The sequence below is a fragment of the Cydia pomonella genome, chromosome 14, assembly GCF_033807575.1.
Source record: "Cydia pomonella isolate Wapato2018A chromosome 14, ilCydPomo1, whole genome shotgun sequence".
In the NCBI taxonomy this organism is placed as follows: Eukaryota; Metazoa; Arthropoda; class Insecta; order Lepidoptera; family Tortricidae; genus Cydia; species Cydia pomonella.
The window spans coordinates 16052130-16064204 of record NC_084716.1 but is presented as its reverse complement, the minus strand read 5'-3'; the positions used below and the strand labels follow the sequence as shown (position 1 = coordinate 16064204).

Here is a 12075-nt window from a genome sequence, read left to right as displayed (position 1 = left end):
CGGCAAGTTTGAAAAAAAGTGTTAAAAAACTTTGAATTTGCAAAGTAGCTTTCAGCACTTTTAAGTTGTATGATTTGAAACTTATTGTTGAGAGCGTTGGTTGTGAGTCGTTTGCGATTCGTGGTCCCTGAAGTTGCTTCGATGAGGAGTGCACAAAGCTTGTTTTTACCTATCCCGATTGTTTAGGGCGTCTTTGTGAGTACCTAGGTATGTGTGCGTGCGAAATCGGCTTGTGTGTGAAGTCAAAGTTTTGTCTTAGCGACCACATATGTTTATGAACTCTGTCCTTATTATATTATGAATTTGTATTTAGATTAAGGAAAAATATAACTAGGTTTATTTTGTTTTACTTATGCTCTTCAAGTCTTCACAATGTCTCCACCGTTGCACGAACGTCACTGTTAAATTATCTTAGTACTTTTCGCCTTTTTAATACAATTTTCGACTTTTTAACACATAAATTAACTTCACTTGTAAGTCTCATGCAGTTTAGGCAAAAGTGTTACGTTGAACTTACACCTCGGCTGCGCGAGACTTGTATTGTACCCTTTTTCACTAAGGCCACAGTTAACAATGTTATTAAATCTTCTACGAATTCACATACGAGTATATCTAAGGACGAGCCTTACGGTCACTAAGAATGGAGGTAGTTCAGTGGTGTGACTCAAGAATTTTACATCGATTTTAACCAACTACTGATTGCCGTATTTGTTTGAAACTTTACAAGTAGGCACTTAAACGTGTATATATACTTATATATATAACAGATGACAATATAATGACATGGTACCATCAAGCTGATCTGAAGTAAACTGTTCAGTGGCTATTAGTCATTAGTGGATTTTGACGTGTAACATTCTTTGGGGGCACTGCATTCTACAATAAATGTATCTTTAAAATATTTTTTTGGCAAAATTTATTTAGAAAGATTTTCATCTGTGATTATTCAATATATATTATTTGAAAATTAAATACCTCCTCAACTCTTCTGATTCTTAATTCTGAGTCATACTTGTTTCACCAAAACATGCGAGAGTTGACCTTGTTTTTTTTTCAGAAATAATAATTGTACGCGGTTTGTTCAAAAATACACATATGACAGCGATAGCATAACATAGTCTGTGTCAGAATATCAACGAATATGAATAAAGAACAATTAAAACAACTACTATTGGCGGCAGCGGCAGTGATAAACAGCAAGGAAAGATCAAACGAGCCCGTTGCACAGGTAAATCGATTTGAATATTATTATGAGTATGACCTAAATGGCGTATAGCTAAATATTGAAAAACTGTATTTCTTTATAAGCTATGGATCGCTTGTTTTCTCACACAGACACGCAGAAGGTAGCTGAGTTTTGGGACATAATTAGTATATATTTATATAACATTTTTACTTACCATATAACTACTCTAGTATAGATCGTGTCTTTCACGAAGACGCGTGTCTTCACTCGTAATGTCATGTTATTAAAGGTTAGATTTGACAAATCTGCGCGTCATCGTGGATGACACGAACTATAGTGTAAAAGCTTCCAAATATAACTCAAAATCCCAAAATTAACTAAAATATATTCGTTCAGGTGCGACTATTATTTGAATATCGTAGTTCTATGACAATCGGGCGATGTTACGGTACTTAAAATTATATATTTTAGCTTCAGCCTGTCCTTAGCACCCATAGCTGACCATAATAACTTCATAGAGTCTGTGCGAAAAGAGAAGAGTCGTGGAATGTATGGGGCCCAATACATTCCACGACTCTTTTCTTTCCGCACAGACTCTACCAACAGCATCAGTTAAAAAATAGACCTAGAATTTCGTTGTTCAATATTTATTTATCCTTCAAAATGTCTAATGAAAAAATAAACGATAATGGCTTTATAAAGCTCTGACCGTTCGAATCGACCTTAATGGTTTTCTTTGCTTATAGGCATCTAGCTCAAGATGTTCGAGCGTTTCGAGGGCTTCTAGTAGCAGAAAACGGAAAGCATCACCAGAACGAGAACAGGTAAAGTTGATTAACATATACTGCCTCGTCTCTTTCTCAGAATGAACAATGTTATAGTTACTTTGTGCTTTCGGGTAAACCCACGTTTTCATCTTCAAATTGTATATTCTCTAAATCCGTTAATAATTGGTGTGGACTTAGCGAATTCAATCTCACATTATAATAAACTAAATTTAGAGTTACAAAATATAGTATTGTTAGTAAGTATCATGAAAGAAGAGAATGTAAGCATTTTAGTCTTCGGAAATATTAAGATAACAAAAATATATTATTCGAATTATTGTGATAATATTATTGTTATTTGGTTCTTTCTTCTGTGAGTTATTCTGCAAGAACCCCTCCGCTGGTAAAGGCCTCCTCGAAGGTACACAAATCATCTCTGGATTTGTTGACTGACACGAACTATAAAGGCTTCAAATATCATTATGACATCAAAATGTAAGTTTTAATTAGTCTTTAGGGTTTGAAATACATAAAAAAAATGACTGTTTTAGGTTGCAAGAAGACAAAAAGATATAGTGGGAGTAAATTATCGTTTGGAACCTCCTGGTCCTGCTACTGTAAGCGGCTCTAGGGCATCCAGTGTATCAAAGGCTTCGACTAGCAGAAAACGGCAACGAACTTCATCTGAACGCAGTCAGGTAGGTACCCTATATGTATTTTTTGTTGCAAAGTTCAAGACGAGCTTAAGTTTTATAATCAAGGTATAATTTTGCAAGTTCTTATGACTTATAAAATAAATAATTTCAGTATTTTATACGTGATCGGTTGTTGTTTTTCAGTTTAGGTTACGCATAAAATATTTTTCGAAGTTCCGCCGCCGGATGTAGAATTTTATGTTTAGTGTTTGTTTCCTTTTATTGTATAAAATGAATTTGTCAAATCTAAAGCATAAATACATATAATAGGTACTTCTAACGAGCTACTATACTAGCCTTTATTAATTGCTCTGTAGTTGCCTAAGTTATATAATGAGTAGTAGGCTGTCCCTTAATTAACGATTTTCAGAAATTAATAACACATACCCCCTAAATTGGGTTCTTTTATCCCAAAACACTCTGAAAATTATTTCCAAGTCATTCCTCTAACTGTACCTAACCCATGCCGATTTTTATGCGATTCTCCCATATAATGTATGAAAACGACCGATTCCTTGTCTTTTTTTTCACATCAACCTTGTATAATACTGCCATATAAACATTATTTAACAAATAAATCTCGATGCGAGCACAAAGCCAATGAATAAATATCAAAGTCTGACCAAATTTCTCCATAGTAATTTGTATGGGAATTTTAGTAGCAAGTCGGCACGAGTTCCTGTTACAGGAATGTCCTGAATTTTTTTTAAGGAGTTTTGGGGTAGTATCATTATATTTATGTATATATAATATAGTTTATCTTTTTTTTACAGGGAGCTGAAAATGATGTCGATCCATTGAGATCCTTGGCAAAGGTACGTATTGTAAATTTAGAATTAAGTTAAAGTGACGGGTGTAAAGACCCTAAATCACAAAATAATTATTAATAATATTTTCTAATACTATTTAAGACAGATTTCTTATGGGAATTATTTATTTTACTTACAGATGTTAATGAAAGAGACAGTATTACCTGCGAAAGAAATTAAGCCAATTCAGGTAGGCAACATTAATTATTTTTTAGTATATATGACATATCTTATTATAGATAAGTTTGGTTAGATTTTTTTTTTGTTAGTGAAATGAAATCCAGGCATATAATATATTATAACTTTTTGAACAATAATCGGTCAAAAACTTAGTGTATTTTTTGTATTCTACGTGACAAGCAGTTTCAAAATTTTCTACAATATAGATAATTTGTTTGTATGATTTTTGAAATGTATATTTTTCAGGAATAATAATATATTAATGTATTGTACCATATAAGATCCACTCTTAGTCTTAAAGCTACCTAAATATTACCTGTTAACGTTGCATATGGTCGTATTAAATATGTATATAGTCATTACTTCAATATTATATGTAATCAATTTTTTCAGGGCTACGTAAAAAAAGAAAAATACGTTGCTTTGTTGGAAAAATACAATAAACTGCAAGCTGACTATGAAGCTTTGCAAAAAAGATATCGCCTGACGCTTGACTGCTTAGGTACCCTAGGTATGTTAATAACCTTATTATAAATCTTGTATCCTCCAGCGGCTCACCAACACATACAAGAAAAATTGGAAGTCTGATTTATTACTGTTTATTTTTAAAATCAAACAAAACAAAAGCAACTCTGTTTCATTTGATAATGGTTTCAATTTCGTTGGAGGTAATTTGAAATAGTATTAGTGGGACGCTAGAGGGTATATAGTTTATCAAATTATAAATGGTTGGAAACAGGTAAATAACGAGTAATGTTATTAAAAAGTACCTTTACTTAGGCGACTCTGGGGTTGATAGTGATGCCAACGAAAAACTCAATGGTGAAGTATCAGAAAGCGACGAGAATGTCCCCAATGGAGAGAACGGAGAAGGACAAGAAAACGATGAAGATTATGAAGAACCAGAAAATGAGGAGGATATAGAAGATAATGAAGAAATATCAGGAGATGGCGATGAAGAGGTATCCGGCGACGAAGAAGCACTGAAAGATGAACCAGAAGAAGATAATGGACAAGATCCTGAAGAAGATTCAGAAGAAGAAAGCCAAGTAATTACTTTTTATAATTTTAACCATTTCTACTCTGATGAAGCTATGAGCAGAGGCTTTACTCTGGCAAGCCAACTTTGTCAGTAGAAAAAGCCCCTAAATTTGGCCCAGTGGGTAGTAACCCTGCCTATGAAGCCGATGGTTCCGGGTTCAAATCCGGGGAAGGGCATTTATTTGTGCGATGAGCATGAACATTTGGTCCAGTTAATGTATTTATATATTATACAGAATGGAACATTTCTATGGACTGAGCTGAAGGGATAGTGTTATTTAAGTGACCTACAATCGACTTGTTATAATCGTAAAGCTGGCTTAAAAAGTAAAACAAAATCATTAAAATGAAACATTTTTATATGAGTGACAACTCTACTACAACAAAGTTATTTACCTTTTAATTTGACACATGTCATTAAATTTACATTCGACTTAAACCAACCAACTACATTGGCGTCTTGTATAAAGATATGAGAATGGAATTTTTTTATGCTTAGACGTACTCGTTACGCCTCTGTTCTACATTCCGTTTCACGTGAACAAACTTTTGTCACTCCAAATAGTTAATGCATTTGATGAACTGGCCATCGTCCGGTACCCTTTGCAAAAGACACCAGCAATAAACTTCCCGATCAGGACAGTCTGTGGGTAGCAAAGCCTGAACTCTTTGGATTTTGAAAGGGTGACGGCCGGCACGTTTCATTATTTTAGAATGATTTGTGTCGAAATGTCGGCGCGCCTGTCTTGAACTTACTCTAGGATTACGGTGGAAGTTGCATAACACTCTCTCCTCAAATCTAACCGCATGTTAAACAACGCGTCTTCCGTTAGTCGTCCTGGCCCGTTCGTGGTAAGATGGGATGATTTTTAGTGACAAGGTCCATAGCTCTGTAGCTCATGGTCCCTAGTATTGTCCTATGCCCGGTTGGATAAGGTGGTTGGCTGGTGCGTACCTGTTTCGGTATTGGCGTAAAGCCTCGGCAGCATTATAATTGCACTCTATAGGTAAATAAGTTAATTTAAATAACCTGTAGCATCTAATTGTGGCATTTTTAAACGTAACATAACAAAGCATGTCACCTTGTTAATAGTATTCATTCAATCATCAAACCAAAAACAATTTCATGATTACAAAGGAAAAGTTCGTTTGTGCTTTAAACTATTTTACATAAAATAATATCGTCCTTTGCGAGAACCATACCATTTAAAACTAAAATTAGAGTGCTAAAGTTTGAGACGAAAATTTGCAAAAATTAGAAAAATATTTAGGAACCTCGAGATAATTAACAATTTTAATTGGTAATAAACCTTTTTGTTTATAACCATACTCCACAATTTTATGGTACCATGTCTACCTATGACAAAAGTCAACTTCACAGTGACATGACGGTGTCATTGAGTTTGTTTACTACAAGCCGACGATTAAAAGTCTTATTTAGATATTTAAGATATACTTAGTCATGATGACGTCATCGGATCTACTTGCTAAAGTTGAAACATGCTAATTTTTGCACTAATTTTTAACATGCTGTGTTTTCATTAAATGTCTTCTGGGTCACCGTTCTCCTGAGTCACTTTTCTGGTGACCCAAGAGATATTATACGGTAACTCAGGAGACGTTTTTTTTGTATACATTTTGATTATTTTTCTCCTTTGCATTGCAATTATTAATTTTGCAATAGACAATAATATGAAACTGTTGATATATACACTTTGCTGATGAGTGGAAGTGGAAGTGAAATTTAATTTCTTGTTTTCTGCGTCGATATTTTGCGATCATAATTTAATATGCTGCAGTGCACTCCCAACGTTAATAAATACGTAACTGTCAGAAAAAGCTTTGGTCCACTCACTCTGAGCTTAAAACGTTAAAGTGCTTATCATATTATATTAGAATTTTAGTACAGGCCCCAAATAACTGAAAATGTCTCTTGGCAAACTAAATTTGTCTCTGAGAAAATTACGATGTCCCTTAAAATTTTACGTACATTCGCATTTTTCTGAAGGAGAGGAATAAATAAATTGGATTTTTATAATTTTTTATGATTGATTGATTATCACTAAGATAGATTGAACACACATGAACGCGTTTTTAAGTAATATAGTAACTTTCCGTGGATATTTTGTGATTAGTGATCCAGGAGACCTATTGATTACTGTTATGGAAAATCAAACAGGATCTCTCCATTTTTAAGTTACCAGAAGAAGAGCGTTTGTGTTCTTTTATATAGTAGACAATCATTTCTTTTTATTACATGAAGTTTTATTATATACATCGTGGGTAACCCAGGGGACACGTTTTCAGTCATCGCAACATAATAAACAGCAAAAGTTGTCAAAATAATGAAATTTATGCGCGGCTATTCGCATACAAAAATGAATTATAGTTCTACGTAAAATATATGAAAACAAATAAGAAATCAAGTTTTTTTTAAACATCTTTGTCAATGACATATAAAGTTGATCGGCCTTAATGCAACTGTCCGAACAGAACGAGGTTCAATCTCAGAGTATGTCAGTTCTGTCTGAGCTTCACCCTCACTCACGTACAAAAACTATGAACTGATTTAATACCAAAACAGAGCAATTTCCGAGAATGCGTTCAAACGTTATAGAAACGCCTGACGCCATACTCGTATATGTTCCCAGCCCACTTAAGAGATATCCCTATTATGTACCTAAGTCGCTGTAACGTAAACATGTAAGTGAGTCGCTTACATGTTTTTATGATAAATGTTAAGTATGTAGTATAAGCGACCATTATTCGAATTTACTAATGATATCATCTGCGCATCGACACGGCGATCCTGACTGTCACACGTCCTCGTGTGCAATGAGCCATTTAACAGTCATCATTACAACTCACAGATCATTAAAATCCATTCGGCTATTAATATCACTACAGATCCAACTTAACCGTTCGGCTATTCTGCCATCAATATCACACTACAGATCATTAAGATACATGCACCTATTCATATCATTACAGATTTGACTTAACCGTTCGGCTAATATTCTGCCATCAATATTACTACAGATTACTAAGATCCATTCAGCTATTAATATCACTACAGTACGGATATGATGGTTGTTCTTGTCTACGTGACAGCGTGATAAAACGGTATCCATCATTTTCTATCCCGCGGTGTTAACAAGTGACAGTTCTTTTATCACGTGGATGAAACCATCCATAATACGCCCGCAGATCTCACTCAACCGTTCGGCTACTATTCTGCCATCAAATGCTGCCATATAGCTGTTGAGTAAATATGTGAGTAACAATCAAAGCGAGACGTATTAGATAAAAGTGCATGCTGCAGTTGTTCTGCATATATTGGCTATACTAATAGCGTGAGTACATAGAGTGTGGCTACCGAAATATTACACAAATTCTTGGCGGGAAAATTAAAAAATGTTGGGCTGGTCACACTTTGTCTAGTACGAATTATAGTTGTGATACTAGAACATATTTTTGATTTTCTGTGCACACGTAAGGTACCTAACAAAATCAGTTAAATATACGTTGACGTGCACTCAAAGTCAGCTCACATAATTTCGACCACTATGTAAAATACAAAGACATTTAAAGACATACTGTTTCAAATTACTACTGACCAGTCACTTCACTCCACAGATTTCTTCTAAATATTGGTTTTCAGTAACTCGTTACGTTCTAATGTTTGGATTTTATTCGTATTCTCCAGAACTTCTAGTTTATCCGTTTCTTTACACACTTGTCCTGTTCATGAGATTAAGGTAATACATTTACGTACTTAATTAGAGTATAGGCAAATGTTAGAAATAGTACTTAAAGTATCAAAACAGTAATAGTACCAGTACCAACCTATACTAAATTGTTTACGACTTGTAAACATAGCAGTTTTTCGTTATACAACGCTTTACGCGAACTTCGCACAATTGTCGTAATTATTTACGAGCATAAATATTAGTTTGCGGACCCCATTTGGTATAGTTATTATTAATATTATTTAAAATAAACCCCTTATAAACCGCGAACAATTTGAATAAATAACATAAATTGACAACAGCCTTCAGCCATTTTTTAAATCATAGACAATTGGTGATACAACAAGGAAAAATCTGTCAATAATATTTGGCTAGCCACACTATACCTTGGTTATTAAAAACATTCACTTCGGTCAGTGTAGCATATTCAAACGCTCCTGTATGGTCCAACATGTTTTCTGTCGATTTAATGAACATCAGTGCCCGCGCGCTGTCGAGGTCATAGTTCAGGCACGCCAAATGCAAATACAAATACTTTATTACTAACGCCAAGTTACATGTCAGGTACATTCTATATCAAATTTAAAATTAATTGAAATATTATTTGATTTTAATATACACATTGAAATGCAAAAGAGTATTGCCGTCGTTGGATTGCAAGCATGGATTGGCTCCTTTGCGCAACAAGATGTAAATGATGCTTGCCGCACGTGCCAATGCAGCCAAATGCAGTGAAGAAAAGCCTTCATTGTTCACTATATTCGGTAAGGACACGTCAGAAGTTGCGTCGACTATTTTCTCGACCTCGTCCTTGTAGGCTGTTCCTTAAGCTAGGAGAATCTGTAAGAACCTGAAATATATTTTCCAGATGAATAATTGTTACGTAATATCGAATATAATTAATCAGACAATAAAGAACTAATCGAAATAAAAATAAAAATAAATCAAAATCGGAAAATACATGAACTCAAAATTAAATTAAGTCGAAAGTCGAATCGGAAATAAATTCTTACGTATCGCCATCTTTGTCCTGTTCATGAACTGTATTCATGAAGTTTAAACCAATCAATTATTATCTATGTAAAATGTATAATTGTTGGTGCAATAAATAATATTTTCTCAAACTTGCTATGAAATGATGACATGACTTACGTCAAATTAGGTCCGGAAATACTACATATCTGGTGCGATGACTGAAGATGATATGTAAAGGAATTTCATACTGCCTTACACACCTAGGACTGTAAAGCAACCTTCTTTTGTTTTTTAACGTCAAATTGTGACACAACGTCTTGGCATCCGACCATCAACTAGCTTCAGTTAGCTTGGTACGGTGATTTGTTGTGCATATTCGTTGCTAGGCAACGGCGGTGGCGCATCGCGCAGGCGCGCGGACTTACGCGCGTGAGGTTGTACACCGCTCTGGTAGAGTGGCGAGCCGAGTAGGTCGCCACAAAACAAATTGACTACAATTTTTTGTTTTAATTGCAGAGAAAAGCACTATACATATATCTCGGCGAGAAACAGGGTTGCCGGCCGCGTATCTCTATCCTACTATATATATCTACTTGGCCTGCAACCCTACGTTTCCCGGCCTCTATAGTTTGACGACCGGTTTGGCCTAGTGGGTAGTGACCCTGCCTACGAAGCTGATGGTCCCGGGTTCAAATCCTGGTAAGGGCATTTATTCGTGTGATGAGCATGGATATTTGTTCCTGAGTCATGGATGTTTTCTATGTATTTAAGTATTTATAAATATTTATATATTATATATATCGTTGTCTAAGTACCCTCAACACAAGCCCTAATGGGCTTACTGTGGGACTTAGTCAATTTGTGTCATAATGTCCTGTAATATTTATTTTATTTTATTTATTTTTTTTTTTTTTATGTACTATTACTTACTTATTGCACGACCTTTTCACGAAATTCGTCAACCGCCATATTATAGCCGTATTTTTTTTTTTTTTTTTTGTCATTTATTTTACCTGGGAGTTTTAGCTTTACGCTAAGCCACCCCCGTAATCCAAAAAATTACATGTATACACATCATCATATGTATGTATGTGTAGGGGTAACATTTAACAATGAGGAAAAATAAATTTTAAGCAGTCTTGCGACCATTTTACGACTTTTGTCAGTGTCAGCCGATTTTTTTTCTTTGGCTATAATGGTATTTTCCTCCTTTTTATCAGAAAAATTGATCACAAAGTACCACTTTATTTTGAAATTCAGTATTTATTTTTTTAGTTTATACAATGGAATTAGTTTTTTCACGCTTGGAGGCAACCGCGTCGCGCCAGTATATGTGACATATTCACGTTCCAGAAATAAATATCTGGGAGACCGAGCTTTGCTCGGAAAACATATTGAAACTCAAAAATGCGCGTTTTCCTAGAGATAAGACCTATTAGCAAGTTAACTTTTAAACTTTTAAACGTTTGCTTTATAACCACCTGCTAAGGCAGGCGTAGTGGGAATTAGTCGGTAAGTAACCCATAACGCACGTGCAATTGTATGTATACGTATCTATCCTTGTTTATCCATATATATGTATATATTTATGTACTCATAGTCATAAGGTATAATGAAACATAGTAAACATACTATAGTATTTATTTAGAAATTTTATTTCGCTTAAAATTTACGGTTTTTTTTTGTTCATTTCTCACTGCACCCACCTTGAAGTTTCTCTGTTTTGCCTTATGGTTGACTGGTAGAGAATGCCTATTGGCATTAAGTCCGCCTGTTGTACTCTTTTTTTATGTGCAATAAAGTTTAAAATAATAAATAAATAAACCCATTGCTGTTAATTAAATCAGCCACAGCCACAAGCCACATAAATCCATAATTGGATGAGCTCATGCTTTTACTAATAAAATCCGTTCCACCAAAGAGGTATTTGTTGACAAAAATGAAACGTGAGAATTTAAAACCTAAACGATGCCATTGAATAATAATATCACGTTCAATCTTTCAACCGCGCGCATGTGTGCGTGCTGTGCGAACAGCTGAGGCGCGGTGGGGCAGCGATTGATGATAAACATGATGACGAACTAGCTCTCCACAATGACCCCACACAAATTGTGCCGCAGTAGGCGGGGCGTCAACATTGTGCCCTGGAGCTGTTTAGTTCGCAAATGGCGGCCCGTTGTCACAGTTGTAGTAAGAAATATTCAAATTATATCTTTAACAAAAAATATGCCTTAGTCGTTCCAACAAACAATCAAAATGAAAATATGGGATTACTTTTCACGTATAATTTAGCTAGGATCATATTATTTTGATTTCTCTTGATCAAAACAGGTTTTATATAGGGATGATGTTATGCAATTTTTAAACAATCATTGATATTTAGAAACTTTCGTTTTAAATTTATTTAGGTAGTTGTTTTGATAATTTAAATTTGTGGTAGTAAATACTAATCGTCCTTGTAGGTGGCGCTTATTTATGTGTACATTTTTACTAAGTCCCTGGTATCCCTTTGCTATTTATTACTTTTCGTTTTTTGGTTTATTGGCTTATTTTGGTATTGGAATATTTCTAGGTCCAGGGGCGGTTTGAACGGTGAAAATATATGGAAAAATTGCGAGGAAAATAGTAAGAACAATAATGTTATTTTGCCATACAAACTGTTCCTACGACAAC

The 12075-nt window shown here is 34.7% G+C and overlaps 1 protein-coding gene and 1 long non-coding RNA gene across 4 annotated transcripts in view; one reads left to right on the top strand and one right to left on the bottom strand.

Moving 5' to 3' along the window:
• LOC133525063 (uncharacterized) overlaps nt 1-12075 on the top strand; it is a 51486-nt gene that overhangs the window by 4795 nt on the left and 34616 nt on the right. For all 3 annotated transcript variants that reach the window (XM_061861285.1, XM_061861284.1, XM_061861286.1), the window contains exons 2-8: nt 1058-1228; nt 1933-2010; nt 2505-2651; nt 3422-3463; nt 3597-3647; nt 4031-4148; nt 4418-4686. In XM_061861285.1, coding sequence (XP_061717269.1) covers nt 1142-1228; nt 1933-2010; nt 2505-2651; nt 3422-3463; nt 3597-3647; nt 4031-4148; nt 4418-4686 — 792 coding nt within the window. In that variant the 5' untranslated portion in view covers nt 1058-1141. The remainder of the gene's footprint in view (nt 1-1057; nt 1229-1932; nt 2011-2504; nt 2652-3421; nt 3464-3596; nt 3648-4030; nt 4149-4417; nt 4687-12075) is intronic.
• Nucleotides 8950-9864, bottom strand: LOC133525361 (uncharacterized). The gene is made up of 2 exons (XR_009800562.1): nt 9663-9864; nt 8950-9277 (listed from the first exon to the last, which is right to left on the bottom strand). It is a non-coding gene; the product is annotated as an uncharacterized LOC133525361 (long non-coding RNA).